The following is a 22,587-nucleotide window of genomic DNA, read 5'->3' on the forward strand; positions in this document are numbered from 1 at the left end:
CTTCCTCTATACGCATTCAGCAAAACGTGTAAAAAAGAAATAAATAAATACATAACTATTGAAAAGACTTAAAACATAAATGTTGGTCAAACACTCTGTTTACTAACGTCTCAGAGTTAACCAATAATAAATATTTGAGAGTACTATATTCTTTATATTTACATTCGTACTTTAAATACAGCGTAAGTATTATACCGCAGTAATGCTAAGGACGAATAACAATAAATAAGAAGTGAAGTAATTTGCAACCTCCCATTTTAGGGGATGCACCAAACGATGGGTCTCCTTGATAGCTAGGTGTCGACAGTAAAATTATGTCGATTCTGAAGTAGTAGGACCTATTATAGAGATATTTGGGCAGTGAATTGACACTGACATAGTGGAAGTGAAAACGGTGGTTAAATGGCAGCGTTGGTGGCAGAGGGGTAAATCGGGAAGCGCTTTGTGTCCAAGTAGAACTCAGTAGGAGTGTGATGTGTGTTAGTAGGCAGGTAGGTTTCACTAACAGCAGGGGCAGGATCGGAGTACACACGAAAATCAGGGATAGAATCCATCATGGGTGAGAAATTTAAAAGTATGGAAGCATTTTCTGGTGATTAGTGATTTATTTCTATAGATTAATCCCATAAGAAGATAAAATAAATAAACCCGTTTTGCTAAGAAAAAATACAGTTTGACAGCGTTAAAATTTGAATTTCTGCCTTCAGACCTCTACTCGACCTCTATCGCTAACAATTAAAGGGATTTTTACAAAAACAACATAACTGTCAAGCATGGGATTTTGATCCTTCAATTTTTTGATAAATGTTAAAAAGCCATTGGTATAGTCTGACCAGCAAATATACACATGACTCACTTGGGTATAATTATAATAATGGGTTGCATAATTACTTGTTTCATGACTGTATTGTGGAAACCACTAGAGTTTTAACAATCAATAACCATTAGTTGTGTGTAGTGACAGCTTAACTACAGATACATACATCTATCTATGGCAATTTAAATATGGATTAGTCTTCCTCAAACTCATAATATAGGTATTATGCTTCTTGCCAATATGGCTCGTATATTATAAGAGTGGAGATCCATAAATCACATTCAAGGTACAACACTAACCTTCAATAGTTTAAAAATGGAAAATAAATATTTTTCTTTAACATCATAAGTCCAAACCGGCCAGCAGTTCATCTCCTTCCATGTCTTCGAAGAACGACTTGTCTATGTCTTCCTCTTTAAAGCTATCATTATTATTAATACTAGAACTATTTTCCTTAGCTTTACTATAATTTATTTTGCTTCTATCACAGTTTATTGAGTTTTTCCTAATATTAGTTCCTGGTATGTAGTCGTTTACGTTTTTCGAACTTGACGGACTTAGGTATTGTGTGATGTTGTTTCTGCTTTCCTGAAATAAATATAGTGTCTGTTAACTTAAAGTTGAATTTTGTTTGAATAAAGCGTTTAAAAGTTTTGTTTGCCATGAAAATTACTATAATTATGGATAGATTAGTACTTAAATTTGAAGTTTAAGTATACATTATTTTTTTAGTTGTTTTGCCAAACATAGCAATTATCATGTTAATGATAGTCACCTGTAAACTGGTCGTGGCATTCTCAAATGTTTCCCCACAGAGTCCAACTTCGTTTAACACCTGAGAAAAAACAAAACCGAAAGATTTATAATGACTAATAGAAAATGTAAATGTTTTCTTTGGGAACTATATTTCTTGCCAGCAAAGTTTATTTTTGTCATCAACTTGTATCAGCAAATTAATAGATCAACCGCAACAATATATTTTTGTCCTCAAATAAATAAAAAGTGTCCTCGGGTATGAATCAGCAAATAATATCAATACAAAAATCTAAAATAATAGATGGATTGCCAAAAAATTTGAGTTCATTACATAAATAAAAACTTTGTATGCAGAATATTATTTTTGCTCCTCAAATAATAACTGCGCCCGCAGAATAGTAGATTTGCCAGCAAATATATTGACTCTAGGTCGCATGTTGCGATTTCTTTTTAATTCATATTTTATCAGCATTGCAGTAGTTACATTATGATTGGTCCAGTTATTAAAACATTATAATTCGTTAGCAATTTAATACATGAGTTTACAAATTAGCGGAGACGGTGCTATGGAGAGAGCTATGCTTGGAGTTTCTCTGATGGATCGTATCAGAAATGAGATTATCCGTCAGAGGACCAAGGTTACCGACATACTTAGCTGTCAAAATATGCAAGCTGAAGAGGCAGTGGGCTGGTCATATCTGCCGAAGAACCGATAACCGTTGGGGTAGACGAGTTCTCGAGTCGAGACCACGAACAGGCAAACGGAGCGTGGGACGCCCTCCTGCCCGCTGGACTGACGATCTTAGGCGGATAGCCGGTAGTGGTTGGATGAGGAAGGCAGAGGACCGAATGTTGTGGCACTCCTTGGGAGCGGATCTATCTCCACCAGTGGATTATTATTGGCTGATGATGATGATGATGAAAAGAGGAAGTTTAAGTTTTAATTACAATAAGATTGCTTTTGATTAGAAGAAGATTAAGGTTTAAGTTATAATTAGAAGAAGGTTGTTTATGTTGTTTTTAATTAAGAATATTGATGATTTAAACTTAATTTTTTGTTTCATTTAAATATTAAACATAACATCGAGTTATGTGGACATACCTATTAAAATATATACATAAATGTTAACTTGCCACTTGATCATAAATCCCGGCAATTTTAAGTGATTAATTGTTGAATTGATTTAAAATTGTTTGGGGGCAAAAATTTGCTGGCAAATCTACTATTTTGCCTTCAAACCTATTATTTAGCAAATTCAAAACGGATTTAATTGGCGATCGTTTAAATGACACCCGTTTTCTTTGGTTAGATGAAAATTATTCGCAGTGTAAGAGCTTAAATGTCTGGCATGGTTCTGATGTCTTTCTGTTCGTATACTGTCAAATAGCTTGTAGTGACTGGATGAGAAAAGCCTAGGACGAGACAGGCGTATTACCAGCTGTTACTATGTATACGCAGAGTCCTGATGTGTATTATTTCCAGCCAATAACGAACTAGTAATAACCTCAATTACTAATAATTACCTATGCGCAGCGCCTGTAGGTATATCTTCCTACACAATTATGTCTACGAATGATTAATTCATGTTGAGATTAGACTGTGAACTCAACTTCGCTTCTTATCATCATCAGCAACCACAGGACAAGGGCCTCTCCACTAAATTATGTCCTTGTTTCTCATTAGCAGGGTGGAGATCGGAGATATAAGCATTGGTCAAGAAAAATACTGTTAAAGACCTGTGGTGTTACCACCACCGAACATTAACTTAAGCAGCGTTGCCGTCCTCACTCGCTTACCAAATCTGATGTTACTCGTATGTATCTAACAAAGGCGAGCGACGTTGATTAGGAAATGTTAATTACTAAGGTGTCGGTGGTGGTTGGTGTTCATAATTAAATTGCTTTTTATTCCTTTTATAAGATATTTGCTACATTTTAAAGTATTCGGTATTCGGCCGAATACTACTTACTATTTGGCCGAATATCGAATACTGAAAAAACTGGCCGAATAGGCCGAATACCGAATAGTTGCCGAATATTCGTAACATCTCTAGTAGCTATAGAGTAAAATAGCCATCTTACATTGAGTTTCCCCTGCAGCAGCGGCCATATGAAGTCGTCGACCGTCCCCGGAGCTAGCAGATATCGGGAACAGACGGCGCCCTCTTGACCGATGCGGTGAGCGCGGGACTCCGCTTGAGTAAGGATCTGTGGGGAAATATAGGTGTTATATTGTGTATAAATTATAATGTACGAAGGTATAATTGTGATTCATGTTACTTTAACAAAAATAGCGGCGCAATTTTGTAGTGAATCGCTCGTAGAATGAAAAAAATATGTCTACCCAAGTACCCAAAACGTGACTTTATTCCATTATCTGCAGTTTGGTGTAAGAAACAAACAGATTATAGCTTAGGTAATAGTATCAAAACCATTCGTTTATACCCCATATATTAAGTATGTAACATAGAAGCATGGAGGGCTGTTTTTGCCCTTGACTGGTCGTTGATAAGTACTAAAGCTCAATCATGTAAAAGGCAGAGCTTATCCTAGCGGTCAGCGTGGGGCCACCGAAGGGCTATGTCCACGGGGCTAGGCCACGGGCTATGTCCGCGGTACTCACGGCGGGGTTCCAGTGTAGTTCTGCGAACAGCACCAGTCTGGCGGCTGTGAGCGTGAGGCCCGCGTTGGCGGCGGTCACTGACAGGACCGCGGCCCGGCAGGTGACGGAGGTTTGGAACTTGTCTACTAGCTCCTGTGGGTGGGAAATGAAATGTGGTTATTGTTCGTTGTGAAATGACATGCTTTTTTACGAAAGTCAAAACAAATACGCCCAATTAGGAAAAAGGGCTCTTATATTCTTCGGAATAGCTGTAAACTGAGTTTGAAAACATGACATTTAAAAATCCATAATGAGACGTAACGCAGAGTAGCGCGCGACGCTGACGGGACGTACCAAAGTGCAAAGAAAGATATAACTAGGTACAGAAATTTTCGGTAAGTGCGCATTTTTAGGTGGAGATGACGCTATTTTATATCCACGGGCGCTGTTATCGATCAAGGTATATCCATTTCCACTGCAACATTTGCTGAACTTCGGACGTTTTTGACACATTTATTGTACAAAATTACTATAATAAACTTTTAGAACCTTAATAGCATGTATTTCCTTTATTTCTATACTCACAGCACGGCTATTGGTCGGCGTACTGCCCACAATGCAGATGTAGTGGGTCCCCACCTCGTCTAGAGTCTCACAGAGCGCGTCGATCATGGTTTATCTATGTATACCACAGTATTTGCTGATCTTGGAACCTATTATACATATTGTACATTTAATATGGTATATGTCTTTGTTACGTGCTCCCTCTGTTCAATGTGCATTTGAGTTTTAACACGGTTTAAGACCTCTGTACCGAACTAAATAAGTTGTGTTTACTTTATACCTCTATGTAATACTTTATACACCCGAAACAAACCATTATTATTATTTCTATACTCACAGCACGGCTATTAGATGGCGTACTCCCCACAATACAGATGTAGTGCGTCCCCACTTCATCTAAAGTCTCACAGAGCGCGTCGATCATGGTCTTTCTATGTATACTGCAGCATTTGCTGAGCTTGGGGCCTTTTATATAGTACTTATATTTAATGTGGTACGTTTCTTTGTTACGTGCTCCCTTTATTGAATGTGCATTTGAGTGCTTAGTAGGAGTTTTTACACGGTTTAAACCCTCTGTATCGAACTGAATAAGTTGTATTTACTTCCTATATCTATGTAATGTTTTATAATGGGCTTTATATACCCGAAACAAACCATTATTATTATTTCTATACTCACAGCACGGCTATTGGTCACCTGCGTGAAGTTAGCAGCCTAAAGTTAGCAGCCTTTGAATACCCGACCAAATTAAGATGGTCACTTCAGTCATTGCATACTTTATCAATTAAAACACGTAAAAAAGCCCCAAAAACATTGGAATAATAATGCTAGGTATTTATATAAACACTAAAATATGTTCTAAAATAAATAAATTCAAAAAAATACGACGTTTACTTAATGACGCTCTTGTTGGTTACTGGATATTTTGTATGGGGGCACCAAGATGCTATAGACCTGCCCGCATCTCACCTGGTTTATTATGTGTGTTGTGTCATTAGAAAACACTGACAGAAGTTTCATCAACATTGAAACGGTATAGCAGGTGTCCAGGAGCCACTTTCTGATGGATTTTGGGTGAAAAATTTACAATATTTAACGAATATTCAAGTTTGCAGGTGGAACCTGAAGAGATTCAGCTGCAAATGATAGTTCATATGAAAGGTATTATTAATACCTAGAAATGGTTTTCAGCAATTTCAGATTAAATGACTTTTGGTGAATATTCAAGGTGAAAACCAAAAAATAAAACTTAGCAGCCCAAGATTAACATTTTGTATGGGGGCACCAAGATGCTATAGACCTGCCCGCATCTCACCTGGTTTATTATGTGTGTTGTGTCATTAGAAAACACTGACAGAAGTTTCATTCATAGGTATTCATATAAACACTAAAATATGTTCTAAAATAAATAAATTCAAAAAAATACGACGTTTACTTACTGACGCTCTTGTTGGTTACTGGATATTTTGTATGGGGGCACCAAGATGCTATAGACCTGCCCGCATCTCACCTGGTTTATTATGTGTGTTGTGTCATTAGAAAACACTGACAGAAGTTTCATCAACATTGAAACGGGATAGCAGGTGTCCAGGAGCCACTTTCTGTCGGATTTTGGGTGAAAAATTTACAATATTTCACGAATATTCAAGTTTGCAGGTGGAGCCTAAACAGGTACAGGTGCAAATGATAGTTCATATGAAAGGTATTATTAATACCTAGGAAAGGTTTTCAGCAATTTCAGATTAAATGACTTTTGGTGACTCTTCAAGGTGAAAATCAAAAAATAAAACTTAGCAGCCCAAGATTAACATTTTGTATGGCGGCACCAAGATGCTATAGACCTGCCCGCATCTCACCTGGTTTATTATGTGTGTTGTGTCATTAGAAAACACTGACAGAAGTTTCATCAACATTGAAACGGGATAGCAGGTGTCCAGGAGCCACTTTCTGTCGGATTTTGGGTGAAAAATTTACAATATTTCACGAATATTCAAGTTTGCAGGTGGAGCCTAAACAGGTACAGGTGCAAATGATAGTTCATATGAAAGGTATTATTAATACCTAGGAAAGGTTTTCAGCAATTTCAGATTAAATGACTTTTGGTGACTCTTCAAGGTGAAAATCAAAAAATAAAACTTAGCAGCCCAAGATTAACATTTTGTATGGCGGCACCAAGATGCTATAGACCTGCCCGCATCTCACCTGGTTTATTATATGTGTTGTGTCATTAGAAAACACTGACAGAAGTTTCATCAACACTGAAACGGGATAGCAGGTGTCCAGGAGCCACTTTCTGACGGATTTTGGGTGAAAAATTTACAATATTTCACGAATATTCAAGTTTGCAGGTGGAACCTGAAGAGATTCAGCTGCAAATGATAGTTCATATGAAAGGTATTATTAATACCTAGAAACGGTTTTCAGCAATTTCAGATTAAATGACTTTTGGTGAATATTCAAGGTGAAAACCAAAAAATAAAACTTAGCAGCCCAAGATTAACATTTTGTATGGGGGCACCAAGATGCTATAGACCTGCCCGCATCTCACCTGGTTTATTATGTGTGTTGTGTCATTAGAAAACACTGACAGAAGTTTCATTCATAGGTATTCATATAAACACTAAAATATGTTCTAAAATAAATAAATTCAAAAAAATACGACGTTTACTTAATGACGCTCTTGTTGGTTACTGGATATTTTGTATGGGGGCACCAAGATGCTATAGACCTGCCCGCATCTCACCTGGTTTATTATGTGTGTTGTGTCATTAGAAAACACTGACAGAAGTTTCATCAACATTGAAACGGGATAGCAGGTGTCCAGGAGCCACTTTCTGTCGGATTTTGGGTGAAAAATTTACAATATTTCACGAATATTCAAGTTTGCAGGTGGAGCCTAAACAGGTACAGCTGCAAATGATAGTTCATATGAAAGGTATTATTAATACCTAGAAACGGTTTTCAGCAATTTCAGATTAAATGACTTTTGGTGAATATTCAAGGTGAAAACCAAAAAATAAAACTTAGCAGCCCAAGATTAACATTTTGTATGGCGGCACCAAGATGCTATAGACCTGCCCGCATCTCACCTGGTTTATTATGTGTTTTGTGTCATTGGAAAACACTGACAGAAGTTTCATCAACATTGAAACGGTATAGCAGGTGTCCAGGAGCCACTTTCTGACAGATTTTGGGTGAAAAATTGACAATATTTCACGAATATTCAAGTTTGCAGGTGAAACCTGAAGAGATTCAGCTGGAAATGATAGTTCATATAAAAGGTATTATTAATACCTAGAAACGGTTTTCAGCAATTTCAGATTAAATGACTTTTGGTGAATATTCAAGGTGAAAACCAAAAAATAAAACTTAGCAGCCCAAGATTAAAATTTTGTATGGGGGCACCAAGATGCTATAGACCTGCCCGCATCTCACCTGGTTTATTATGTGTGTTGTGTCATTAGAAAACACTGACAGAAGTTTCATCAACATTGAAACGGGATAGCAGGTGTCCAGGAGCCACTTTCTGACGGATTTTGGGTGAAAAATTTACAATATTTCACGAATATTCAAGTTTGCAGGTGGAACCTGAAGAGATTCAGCTGGAAATGATAGTTCACATGAAAGGTATTATTAATACCTAGAAACGGTTTTCAGCAATTTCAGATTAAATGACTTTTGGTGACTCTTCAAGGTGAAAATCAAAAAATAAAACTTAGCAGCCCAAGATTAACATTTTGTATGGCGGCACCAAGACGCTATAGACCTGCCCGCATCTCACCTGGTTTATTATATGTGTTGTGTCATTAGAAAACACTGACAGAAGTTTCATCAACATTGAAACGGTATAGCAGGTGTCCAGGAGCCACTTTCTGACAGATTTTGGGTGAAAAATTGACAATATTTCACGAATACTCAAGTTTGCAGGTGGAACCTGAAGAGATTCAGCTGCAAATTATAGTTCATATGAAAGGTATTATTAATACATAGAAATAGTTTTCAGCAATTTCAGATTAAATGACTTTTGGTGAATATTCAAGGTGAAAACCAAAAAATAAAACTTAGCAGCCCAAGATTAACATTTTGTATGGGGGCACCAAGATGCTATGGACCTGCCCGCATCTGACCTGGTTTATTATGTGTGTTGTATCATTAGAAAACACTGACAGAAGTTTCATCAACATTGAAACGGTATAGCAGGTGTCCAGGAGCCACTTTCTGACAGATTTTGGGTGAAAAATTGACAATATTTCACGAATATTCAAGTTTGCAGGTGGAAAAGTTTTATTGTTTGGTTTTCACCTTGAATATTCACCAAAAGTCATTTAATCTGAAATTGCTGAAAACGATTTCTAGGTATTAATAATACCTTTCATGTGAACTATCATTTCCAGCTGAATCTCTTCAGGTTCCACCTGCAAACTTGAATATTCGTGAAATATTGTCAATTTTTCACCCAAAATCTGTCAGAAAGTGGCTCCTGGACACCTGCTATACCGTTTCAATGTTGATGAAACTTCTGTCAGTGTTTTCTAATGACACAACACATATAATAAACCAGGTGAGATGCGGGCAGGTCTATAGCATCTTGGTGCCGCCATACAAAATGTTAATCTTGGGCTGCTAAGTTTTATTTTTTGGTTTTCACCTTGAATATTCACCAAAAGTCATTTAATCTGAAATTGCTGAAAACCGTTTCTAGGTATTAATAATACCTTTCATATGAACTATCATTTGCAGCTGAATCTCTTCAGGTTCCACCTGCAAACTTGAATATTCGTGAAATATTGTAAATTTTTCACCCAAAATCCGTCAGAAAGTGGCTCCTGGACACCTGCTATCCCGTTTCAATGTTGATGAAACTTCTGTCAGTGTTTTCTAATAACACAACACACATAATAAACCAGGTGAGATGCGGGCAGGTCTATAGCATCTTGGTGCCCCCATACAAAATGTTAATCTTGGGCTGCTAAGTTTTATTTTTTGGTTTTCACCTTGAATATTCACCAAAAGTCATTTAATCTGAAATTGCTGAAAACTATTTCTAGGTATTAATAATACCTTTCATATGAACTATCATTTGCAGCTGAATCTCTTCAGGTTCCACCTGCAAACTTGAATATTCGTTAAATATTGTAAATTTTTCACCCAAAATCCATCAGAAAGTGGCTCCTGGACACCTGCTATACCGTTTCAATGTTGATGAAACTTCTGTCAGTGTTTTCTAATGACACAACACACATAATAAACCAGGTGAGATGCGGGCAGGTCTATAGCATCTTGGCGCCCCCATACAAAATATCCATTAACCAACAAGAGCTTCAGTAAGTAAACGTCGTATTTTTAAGAATTTATTTATTTTAGAACATATTTTAGTGTTTATATAAATACCTAGCATTATTATTCCAATGTTTTTGGGGCTTTTTACGTGTTTTAATTGATAATGTATGCAATGACTGAAGTGACCATCTTAATTTGGTCGGGTATTCAAAGGCTGCTAACTTTAGGCTGCTAACTTCACACACCTCTATTGGTCGGCGTACTGCCCACTATACAGGGTGTTAACTAGAATGCGTTTGAGCGGGAAATGGGGGTTAGTATTAGTCTAACCAAGCACGTTTCTAAGAAAAAAAACATCAGAAACTCGAATATTTATGTTTAAAGTCTAAAGTAAAGTGGAAAGTTTTACCTTAATCAAAAACATGGTCACCCTACACAAACACATAACCAATGAGACATTCGATTGCAAAGGAACACACACTGTAAATTTGTTATCAACTTCACTTTTCATAATTTATTTGATGTAACTATGATTGTAATTAATTACACAGTAGGTAATAACAATTATTAAATAAAATTGAAATTATTCATGGTGATTAATGACATACTAATCAACAATTAAACAGCTGATTGTCTTAAAGTTTGATAGATCGTACAGAATATAATTTATGACTTTCTAGGAGCTCAGAACAATAATTAAACCTTTTTACTCAGAATAAGGTAAGCGTTTAGTATTCACCCTTGATACTCACCACATTTTATTTTTCTTTTATTACCTAAAGATGCGTACAGACCGGCCCAACGAACGCCCACCGATGGACATTTATCATACATAATACAGGGGCAGATTGAGCAACGAAGGTCAACAAAATCCGTTCGTTGGCGTTCGTTTGGCCGGTCTGTATGCAGCTAAAGATAAAAGACCACAATGCATAACAGGATGATAACAGGGTCTACTTCAATGAAGAATTGGTTTACTTACACTCGCTCATCTCGATTGGTGTTGTGTACTTGCGATTGAGACGTCTTTGATGACGAATAGTACGGAAATCCTCATAATAAGTATGGCCTCACTTTAAATACCAGTAGAATAATAACAATCTTGCGTATCATAACCATCGAGTATTTATGATAGTCATTACCTTCTCTGTGGATCTAGTCTGTCAGTCAGTCATTGTTGTTTACTTGTTTACAATCATTTTTTACAATTATTACCTAAAAGGGAAAAGGTACCTACAATTCTATCTTTTGATTACCAAGCCTTGTTCCTCATTTCGTTTTATGTTGTGCTGTGCTGTGAATACGTGTGACCTATGTTATGAAGCATAAAATGAAAATGTTCTGTATTCATAAAAGATAATTGGCCATGCTACCAATTTATGATATGTATTTTTTATCATTTATTTCGAAAATATAGACCATTTTAAGAAACTAATTTCGTTATTTTTGATTTTTATTAATTACAACTATTTTTAATATAATTTTAAAATTTGGCCGGCTGAATGGATGTATGACGTCAGAGAATCAATACTAAAATAAATATCTTTGCCTGCGCCATAAAAAAAGCAAGTGTCACTTAACGTCAGTGAGGTAGAATGTCATTGTCATCTGTCATCTAACTCTTAACCTACAAATAATACTCTGTGAAGCAATAATACTCACTGAAGAAATACTATCTCTGTTCTTGTTGTCATCGTAGTATCCACTGGTTTATTATTTATTCGTATTAGAGATTCAAAACAAGGTAGAAAATAAATAAATAAAATCAATAAAGAGAAATAAACACACGGGCACCTACTCTGTGCACACGGGTGACACGGGCTGTGAGGTTCACAGAGTACATGAGGTTTGCGTTTATTGACGTTTGACGTTTACTTTTGTTTTGTAGGCAAATGTTATTATACTCTATGATCCTAATCGTCGTCATAGAAAGGACAAATGAAGGTTATTAGTTTTTATTGAATAATTAAAAAAATAGAGACTTAATTTAAAATCTGATGACCAGAAATTGTACTGGAAGCATATTCCTCGAAACGGTTTTAAGCATTTCATTCTTGTTCAGAAAGTTAGCATGGCCAATTGTGTATCAATAAAGTGATACTTATGGAGTAAAATGAAATGTCTACAATGGATTGGGTACTTTGAGTACCCAAAATCTCGGTAGGTACCTTGACGATGTGGCTCCACGAGTGTGGTGCAGATGCACGCATACTTTTTTATTGACCTTGGCTTTGAATTGTTTGGCCTTGATCTTGGCTTTCAAGTTCATGGTCATTCTGTCAAACGTACCTAAACCTGAATAGGGTGACTATGAAATTTTAAAATGTACTAAATAAAACTGTTTTATGTTGGTCAGCTTAAAGCAAATAAAATACGTTTTTTAATGTCTTATCGTGTTCAGTATCATCAGCTGTATCTACCATTTCCCGCTCCAACGCAATTAAGTTAACACCCTGTATAGATGTAGTGGGTCCCCACCTCGTCCAGAGTCTCACAGAGCGCGTCGATCATGGTCTACCTATGTATACCACCTCATTTGCTGATCTTGGGACCTTTTAGGTCTGATGCCACCAAAACCGGGTGTCTACATATGTATTTGTTGTAAAATATATGCGCTTGTTACGTTTAAAACCTCTGTATCGAACTAAATAAGTTGTATTTACTTTCTATATCTATGTAATGTTTATAATGGGCTTTATACACCCGAAATAAACCATTATTATTATTTCTATACTCACAGCGCGGCTATTGGTGGGCGTACTGCCCACAATGCAGATGTAGTGGGTGCCCACTTCATCTAGAGTCTCACAGAGCGCGTCGATCATGGTCTTGTGGTGCGCGAATATCAGGAACTTGGCTGTTGACTCGTCTGCGAGGACTTGGCGGATGTATTTGCTGTGGATGAAAGAAAACGAAGTATTTTACATGACTTTCAGAAACTCTTAGCAAATGTGTACAATTATGGTCTCACAAGACTGGCAATCCCCGAGCTTTCTAGCTCAAGCGACTTAGATGTGACCAGTGAGTTACCCCCATAAGCGGACCGTAATCGTATAATCGTAAAGCCGGGTTCCGCTCATCTCGCATAATCTTTATTGACCAAAACTCATTTCGCATAACTCGTATGGTCAAAACTTTTTTGGCCGAACCATCACTTTGCCAAGACTTATGTGGCATAAGGCTCGTTTCGTCTAAAACTCTTTAGGCACAATCTTTAAACACCTAAGTTTCGTTTGCTCAAATTTATGTTCGTCTATACCTATGTATAATCTTGTTTCTCGTAATGTTATCTTAATAAATAATATATTAAGTATGTAGTAAATGTACAAATTGTGGTATTTTTCTCCTACATCCCGAAAATCACGATAGGTATTGTATGATCAAAAAATCGAAAGTTAACGACCAATATAATTATTACAAACCCCATGAGATCGAAACCTAAAAATAGGTGCGACGACTAGCAAAGCGAGGAGGAGCGTGTTAGGTGCACATGTTCATCAAAACCAAAGCGGAGCGCAGCGAAGCGGAGCGGAGCGTTTTCCAAACAGCGGAAACAATACAAGGCACCAGTTTGCGCTATGTAGGGAGACGCTCCGTCAAAGTTAAAGCCAAACGAATATTATTACTTTGTATAAACCTCATAAACCTATGCCATAGCATTATTAGGCTATTCAAGATTTGGCCATACCATTATTAGGCTAAACAATGTTATGCGAAATAACTTTTTACTAAACGAGATTTATGCCATACGATTTTCGGCGTAACGAGACTTTGACCAAACGTTACTATGCAATACGAGTTTAGGCAAATAAATCTTATGCCAAAAAAGGTAGAACCCGTAAAGCCATTATGGAAAGGGTATAAAATGTATATTAAACAGAGAATCGCTCATTTTACAATGATTTTTCGTACAAGAATACTAAAATAACTCAATTATGCATAATAATTATGTGTCTAACAAATTCCCGGTTACTCAGTTACATAATTTACTTAATGGGCCCTTCCATAACAAGCTAGCACAAGAGGAGCCACCTCGAGTATCGTATCAATTTGGTCTTATGCGTCTGGCGCACAGTGGGCAGACGGAAACTGCCTCCTTTCACCATGGTGACAAACCCTTTAGTGTAAGCTTTGCTGTATAAACAGCATATACAAGATTAATACCGACGAGCTTGTATATGCGTATGCGCGTATAAGTGCGCTTGTCTAAAATATCTCTAACTCACCATACAGCCGGCATCTTGACCCTCGCAGATTCACTAAAGAAGCTCAACAACGCCGCGTGTTTGTCCGCATCGCGATGTGTGTGTAAGTCTGCGCCATCGCCCATGCATCTTGTCATCTCATACTTACAACATTACAGTAAAGTGTTCGCTTTTACCGGTGGTGACATCAAAACGCGAATACGAAATTAAAAGCGCATCAAGGCTTGTACAATTTGAGCGTGTACCAAAAGACGCATATACACGCTTAATCTACGTATAAGACGCGCGTATAAATATGTCTAACTGCCAGTTACAATACTCTATCTATCGAAACTAGCAGTAACTCACCACACAGCCGGCATCTTGACCCTCGCAGACTCACTAAAGAAGCTCAACAACGCGGCGTGTTTGTCCGTCGACGTCTGTGTGTATGTCTGCGCCAGGGAGGAGAGCTCCTGTCTCTGTTGTGTGGAGAATTGGAGTAGGGTCTGGTCGAGGTATACCGCTTCTCTGGGGAGGGAAAGAGGTTATAAGTTACTGTGGTACAAATGTTTATAAAGCGCCAGGGGAGACAGGATATAAGTAACTTTGGTACAAATGTTCAAAAAGCCTCAAAGTCTTTTGATGAAGGATGTCGTGTGATTCAAAAACGTAAACAATGACGGTTGGACTGTTCCACTGATTTAAAGTCCCTCAGTGGACAATGGAAAGACCTATGGTCGGGGTTTCTCTGAGAATCACATCAGAAAGTCGTAAGACCGACACGACCTAGCTTCCGAAATCTGCAAACTGATGAATATATGACCGGTGGGATAAGCATAGCGTGAGACGCCTTCATTCCCGCTGGACCGATGACTGGTAGGCGCCGGTGGCTGGATGAGGAAGGCCGAGGACAGAGTGTTGTGGCGCTGCTTGGGAGAGGCCTATGTCCAGCAGTGGATGATTACGGGCTGTTTCTATTCTATTCTATTCTCTGTGGGGGTGTAGGTACCTGCACCTGGCTCTCTCGAATGGAACCTTTGTGCATATCCCCAAGGTCTAAACTGCCTTCCTAAGCTTGGACCATTACCCACCACGCTGGTCTACTGCGGGTTGATGGGTTCACATATCTAGATGTGCTAAATCTAGATATGCAGGTTTCCTCACGATGTTTTCCTTCACCGTAAGAGCGATGGTATACAATGTACTTAAATTCAGAAAAGAACTCATTGGTACATGTCGATTCGAACCCGCATCTCTGGCGTGAGAAGCGGGCGCTTACCCGACTGAGCTACCACCGCTCTACGGGCTGTTTTTGCTGATGATTATTGAATTGTCAGGTTGATGATGATGACAATGATAATGATGATGATGATGATGATTCACTGACCTGTGCGTGGGTGTGAGCGCGGGCGCGGCCTGGCTCTTAGTCCGTCGTATGAGGAAGCGCCGGGACAACAGTATCTTCAGCTCAGTGAGGTTGGAGCAGCCGGACATGTCCCAGCCGAAGTTGTTGAGTTTTCCCGCGCAGTAGCGCTTACCTGCGGATTGATGAGGGAAGAAGTGTTATAAATGTTTACTGGGTGTTAATAATTTGATTAGATGTTTGGTACCCAGTGGGTAGGTGACAAACACCAGACGGTCGGACGAACAGGATTTATAGTTGGCAAACACAATAAAAGTGTAAATTTTCTCGAAAACATTGTGGCGCCTCTAGCGGAAACAATGAAGATAATTAAATTATGAATTAGTGCAGATTGCAGAAACAGAAATATTTTACTAGACGATTACTGCGGATTTTACCAATTACAAATATGAAGTTAATCAGAACCTTGAAATCTCTTCCAGGGAAACTTTGGGTCGATGGAGTAAACCATAGTTAATAATAAGAAGAGGTATTTTAGATGGCTTTAGTGTCGCGACAAAACTAATTTAAGAAAAACTGATAAGTACTTTGCCCTACTTCGACTAATTACATATACTTATCCTTTAAAAGAATAAGTATAAAATTAACACCCTGTGTATGTGACTATATCACCACTCACCATACTCCACATAGTTGCTAAACAGGCCCGGCTGTATGACACTGAGCTGTGAGTACAGCTCGCTCGGTCTGCTCAGCGCGGGCGTCCCACTGAGCAGCAGCCGGCGTGGGGCGCCCCGGCACAGCGCTGAGAGGGAGCGCGTGCACGCCGCTTGACGGCACTTGAGCTGGTGGGATTCGTCCTGGGGTATGGGAGGAGAGAAAATAAGGAAAATTATTATTCTATTCTATTTTGGGTTTGGAAGGAGAGAAAATAAGGAAAATTAATTATTCTATTATTTTCTCTGTGGCGGTGTAAGTATCTGCAATCGAATGGAACCTTTGTGTTGTGCATATCCATGGTCTAAACTGCCTATCAAATGCCTAATTATTCTAGCTTATAGAAAAGTAAGCAAGGCTTTCCACCAAAAGATTGTTAGTGAAAAATTACAATCAAATCATGGTTTTTTATCTTTATTTCAACTTCTGCAAGTTAACATTAAGCCGAACGTCCACTGCCGTCTAAACTAAGTTAGTTTCCATAGTTGTGCCAATTTTTCATACATAGTGCATAGTTTGCGGTGGACGCACATGTATGAAAAGCTGGATCAACTATGCGAACTAACTTAGTTTAGACGGCATCGGCAGTCGATGTTCGGCTTTATAATTATGAAAAGCTGGCAATAAAAGTAGGTTAGGTTTTCATAATAATGTGAACTTGCAGAAGCTTTATGTTTTTTTTAAATAATTAATCATAATGAAAACTAAACAAACTCACAATAATAACGACCCCAAACTTTTTATCCTTCAGCAGCTGGTGGTGGGTGGTGGCGAGCTTGTAGCTACAGATCACTACATCTGTCAGTTTGTCCGCTACGGCCTGGAAATTAAATTTGCATGTAGCCGCACAGACGTTTTGCGAGAGGTTTACAAGGCTTCTTCCTAACATATCGCGATGAAGACTAAAGCTGGGATGAGGTCTAAAGATGAAAGTTATTGGTAGTCAGTGAGTAGCTCCATCGTCTGTCTAGCGCGGAATTTACTGGACTAACTTTTGTCACCATGGTTAAAGGATCAGTCATTTTGAAGTCCAGTAGTGGCTGGATAAGGAATGCCGAGGACACAGTGTTCTGGCGCTCCTAGGGCATATCCAGCAGTGAATAATTTATTTATCGTAAGGCCTTATTCATTGGCAACACATAAAATTTATGTTAATACAGTTTAGTCACAAAAAATGCAATTACTTGAATATGCAGCTGGTGTGATGGTTTATGTTATTAATGGCTGATGATGATGATGATGATGACGATGCGTACCTGCGTGTCTCGGTGGCTGGACAGACACACGATGCTCATCATGGGCACGGAGGGGAGGAGCTCGTGGATCTTGGTCTGCCATGTTTCTCTGTGAACGATTTTAATTTCTTGTTAGTAGGGACTAAACTAGAGGGTTTAAAAAACTCTCCCAGTCACTACCTGCAATCTGAGCCCGTAGCATAAATTTTCATCGTGAACGTGAAGTAAAATTACTTGATGAATTTTGTAGGAAAATTTTAGTTCTGCTACCAACCGCAGGGGCGCTGTTCAGATTTTCATACAAAATTACTCAATGAATTTTACTTCACGTTCACCAAGAAAATTTATGCTAAGGGCTCTGTCTAAGGCTTCTAAGGATGAAGTGCAATCTAATATTTATACAGCACGATATTTTTGTGGCAGAAATATAATGTGTAATTAGGTGAAGAATGCAGACATTTTAAAATCTTGTTACGAAAGGTAAAATCGTAGTGGAATGCTAAGTTACAGGCCCTCAGGCCAGGGGCTCGAAGGGCGTCCCACGCTAAACTCCATACCTCATAGAGGATGTGGTGACGATGAGCAGCGGCCAGTTCTGCCGGTAGTAGCTGGCCACGGCGAGCGCCTGGAACGTCTTGCCGAGCCCCATGTCGTCCGCTAACATGCAGCACCCGCGCTTCGCTATGCAGAACCTGGAAGGTTGTAAAATGAGATTAGAATAAATTTAACAAATTAAATGTTTTATTGCTATCAAAGTGTATATTAATTTTGCTATGAATTAGGGAATTTATACAGAGTGTTGCAAAACAAAAGTTGAACAGAATGACTGCCACAGTCAATCAATTTTACAACTTATTTTACTATAGCCTTTTTAGCATCCTGTATATTAATCATTTAGCATTGAAGTCATTCTTGAAGGATCCTCTTAGAGATAAGGCTCAATTGCTTGTTTATTTATATTGATTTCAATCATTAGTGTATTACTCATTACATAAATAGCATTAGGTACCTAGGTACTTTACAGTTATTTACACAACATAATACATACAAATGCTTTTAGCATCAAATAATTTATATCTTTTATCTTTATCTTTGTTATTATTTATGTAAATTGTGCAATAAAAGCATTAATTAGGTAAATAAATTTAAAAATAATGTTTATAACTTGCATTGATAACTGATTGCTAATTGCTAAACAATAGTATCAATAAAATCAACATAACCTGACACCCTCCTCTTGAAAAGGCATGAGTTTATTCCTCAAAGTGGCCTCTACTGGAGCCAGGTCTACAGAGTTGGGGTCCACGGTCGGCTCCCTCAACACCTGCAAATAAAATACATATATCATTAATAATATCCCATCAACAACCATGGTTTAAATCTTCTTCATTGTCAGTTTCACATCCAAGATTGTGAGAATTCACATGTGAGGAGTGTTACTGGCTGAATTGTCATCTTGATGCTTAGGAAGACTTACTCAAGTCAGAAACCGAGCCTTTAGTGAGATGGTGACAAACACTAGAGCTTGTCTAGGAATCAGAATCAGTTGCTAACTGTCCAACTGTTTGTTTCCGCAATATATAAGGTTGCCTGTAAGAAACCCCTCTCAGCAATAAGGCCGCCTATTAGATAGAAAGATAGATATTCTTTATTTGTACACAAAAACAAGGACAAAAATTACAAAAAAAAGAACTTAATCTAACACATATGTACAAATGGCGGCCTTATCGCTTAAAGCGATTTCTTCCAGGCAACAATTGTATTGTACATTAGTTCTAGTCTATAAGTATGTTTTTTTTGTATGTCTGATTTATGTAGTGTTCAATAAAGCCATATTCTATTCTATTCTAAATTAAGTCCATGTTATTACCTTGAGCACGAAACTTGGCAATGGCCCTAACACAATGTGTGGGGCCAAATGGGATACTTTAGAGATCAATGATTCATAGTCATCCATTGAGAAATTCCACAATTTTGATGCTGGATCTGAAATAGCAGATATTCATTAACATTAGTACATTAGCCCTATATTGCTAACAATAGTCTTTTTCTGTGTACACCAACTTTTTAGTACACACCAGACTTGACTATTTGCTGTCTTCATTTCCCAGGTTAACCACTGAGTTTTACTTTTAAATTCTAACATTGAACAACTTCTGAATAACTTCCAGCCTTTCAACTTTCTGTATGGCTGATCCCAAAGGGAATGAGTCAAATAAAGTGTTTCACCAAGACAAATTTAAGTTATAAGTACATAAAATTTTATTTAATAAGAAAATTACATCACATTATAAAATTAAGGCTTACTAAAAGTATTGTTATTATGTTATGTACTCACCATAATTTTTAGAGGGTAAAGATTTGAATACATTAATCAATGGAGCACAGAACTCTGAAGGATTGACTTCAAATCGGTCTTCAGAAATCAAGTAAATAGTACCACTTACAACCTTGCCGGGTGGTACAGAACTTTCTATAAGAGTTGCAGCAGGTTTAGCATATGGGTGATAGCTTCTGTTTGATGAAGTCTTTGTGGAATGCGATGGAGAAAAAGTAGATTGCAAAGGTGCTGGTTTCAAAGGAGAGTTTTTATTGTTGTTTTGCCGCCTTTGTAAAGCTGCTAAACGTTTTCTTTCAATTTCCTCTTTAGTACAGCTCATTTTTAAGTTTTCACTTCGTTTGTAAGTTAATGCTTTACGGCAGTATTTTAGTTTTACACGGTTATGGTTTGTTTACAATCAAAATTTATTTCTTCAGCCTCAGCCTCAACTCAAGTCAAGCAATACCCGCAATACCATAGCAATACAAATACAACCTTCAAAAAACAAAGTTCGTTTTCGTTCTTCAATCAATGAAGTGTCAGTTTCCCGGATGGATGACAATGACATTGTCTGTCTTTTGCTTGACTTTTGTATCGCAATCTTTGACATTCAAGTGAATATTCTGAGACCCGTTCCTAAATCGCTTTATAGGGTCTCGTATCCGATCACAAAAAAAACCCTTTCTCTTACATGGGCATTCTTTCTTCCATTTAAAATATTTTCTTAGCTATAGTTTTATCATGTCAGATTTAAAAGACTCGAAAAAAATATGAAATGTGGATAGATAAACATATTTTATTCTGAACAACAGAACATGGAAAAGAGGATGCACAATTTAACATCGCAAGGGCGTGTCCAAGGGTTCCTCCAGGCTTTTAAAGCAGCTGCCTCAAGCCTTATAGGAAAACCACAGAGGACACCCGAGAGGCGCCAAATCTCCAGAGAACCTAAAACTGGAAAAAGGCTTGCCCAGAGGAAAATTACTCGAGCGGATATGGGCCAGGTGGTCCCACCGAAGCTGAAAACAGCTACCACCTCAAACGACCATCTAGAGAATGCCGCCATCGAATTTATGGCAATTACAACCGCCACAAAGCAGGTAAATCTGTTGTCCTGCAAAACGATCATGCAGACCTACAGGCAAGAGAACGAAAGCCGGCTAAAAGTTTTACTCGAGGAGGCCGAAGCCTGCATATACGATAACAGTAGTTGCCAAGTCCTCAGAGGCAAAATGACTGGAGCGTATATGGCGGCTTATAGCGAGGAATGCGGATTCGTGCCCTGGGAACGCAACATCCCGAAACTCACTCTCCCACACAACAACCAAATGGTGGTCGTAGCTCAGTGTACCAGGATTATGCTAGAGGACAAAATCCTAGCAAAAGCGGAAACCATTAACGCTACCTGGAATAGCTGGACGATGCCCACCATCGCTTGGGTGAACGGGGTACCTGGATGTGGGAAGATAACCTGGGTGGTAAATAACTTCGATGTGAGCAAAGACACCATTATCACCACGACAACTGAGGCGGCCGTCGATATACGAAACAGGCTAGCGCATAGGATCGGGGACATGGTTAGAACTAGGGTACGTACGATGGCATCAGTCCTAGTAAACGGCTTTAGAGAACATGTCGGATGCCAACGCCTGATAATTGACGAGGCCCTGATGAACCATTTCGGGGCAATCGTAATTGCCGCCCGCCTGTCCCGTGCCAGTGATATTGCTCTAATCGGAGACATCAACCAGCTACCGTACATAGACAGAGAGAACCTATTCGAACTAAGGTACAGTCGCCCAACACTGGTAGCAAACATCACCCAGGAGCTGTTGTGCTCATACAGAAACCCCATGGATGTTGCATACGCCCTAAGAGAAGTATACTCAGGCATATACGCAGCCACAGCGCGTATCCAATCCCTGCAGCTGAAAAGGTTTACAGACGCAGCAATTCCAAAATCCCAAACCAACACTCTATTCCTGACGCATACACAGGAAGAAAAAGAGACCCTGACCAGCCAAGGGTTTGGAGAAGGAACGGGATCACGCGTCTTAACCATACACGAAGCACATGGATTGACGTACGAATCCGTCATTATCATAAAAACAAAAGACAAAATAAAGTTGCACGATAGCATACCTCACGCAGTAGTGGCGCTGTCGAGGCACACCTCCGCCTGCACCTACTATGCGGATGACACCGAGGACGCTATCGGCAACCTCGCTAAAACGGCAATAACAGCACCGAAGAAACGGATCCTCGAGTACAACCTAAAGATGGCAATAAAAAATCGGGACAAAGAGGTCGTTGCCCAGCAATCAAGGCTTTTGGCAACGCAAAATGGAGCGGAATAGGAGAATTTTGATTTTAATTTTATATTGACGGCCAAACAGTATTGCATGTTTTTTATAGTTTTGTTATGTATAGTATATAGCATGTATTGTATAGTTTTGATATGTAGGTATTGTATAGTATATCATGAATTAATATTATCTGTATAAGAACTAACCAATAAAATTAAGATAGTTTTAAGAACACTGTCACACATTAACACCAGGCAAAACAACAGCGATGACAAAAGGAGTGTGTGGCCACTGACAGGCGTCTGTTAAGTTCTCTGAAGACAGCTGACACTGGCCCTACCCTTCAAATGTTTGTTGCCATAATAATTGTAAGTGTGACTGTGTGAAACAAAGAAGAAAAAAAGAAAAAAAAAAACAAGAAATGCACAACTGGGGGTTTT

At 38.4% G+C, this 22,587-nt stretch overlaps 1 protein-coding gene across 1 annotated transcript; it reads right to left on the reverse strand.

The window, feature by feature from the left end:
• Positions 1-897: 897 nt before the first annotated feature.
• LOC105385760 (SWI/SNF-related matrix-associated actin-dependent regulator of chromatin subfamily A-like protein 1) lies at positions 898-20,323 on the reverse strand. Its single transcript, XM_048626222.1, has 14 exons — positions 19,860-20,323; positions 19,392-19,507; positions 18,745-18,845; positions 18,079-18,213; positions 17,543-17,630; positions 17,005-17,106; positions 16,249-16,429; positions 15,594-15,744; positions 14,573-14,734; positions 12,758-12,914; positions 4,197-4,328; positions 3,656-3,781; positions 1,593-1,652; positions 898-1,405 (listed from the first exon to the last, which is right to left on the reverse strand). The coding sequence occupies exons 1-14, from the start codon at positions 20,179-20,181 to the stop codon at positions 1,160-1,162; spliced, it is 2,079 nt and encodes a 692-aa protein (XP_048482179.1). The 5' UTR covers positions 20,182-20,323; the 3' UTR covers positions 898-1,159.
• Positions 20,324-22,587: the final 2,264 nt, after the last annotated feature.

Source organism: Plutella xylostella, chromosome 3, assembly GCF_932276165.1.
Source record: "Plutella xylostella chromosome 3, ilPluXylo3.1, whole genome shotgun sequence".
NCBI lineage: Eukaryota > Metazoa > Arthropoda > Insecta > Lepidoptera > Plutellidae > Plutella > Plutella xylostella.

What these genes read in the sequence shown, in the direction of transcription:
- LOC105385760 (XM_048626222.1), bottom strand. Translation starts at nt 20,181, where the DNA reads ATGAGCTGTACTAAAGAGGAAATTGAAAGAAAACGTTTAGCAGCTTTA. An exon ending in TTTCAAGAGGAGGGTGTCAG is followed by an intron (nt 18,214 to 18,744) that starts GTTATGTTGATT and finishes ACAACCTTCCAG; the next exon opens with GTTCTGCATAGCGAAGCGCG. An exon ending in TGCTGCAGGGGAAACTCAAT is followed by an intron (nt 1,653 to 3,655) that starts GTAAGATGGCTA and finishes GTTTTTTCTCAG; the next exon opens with GTGTTAAACGAAGTTGGACT.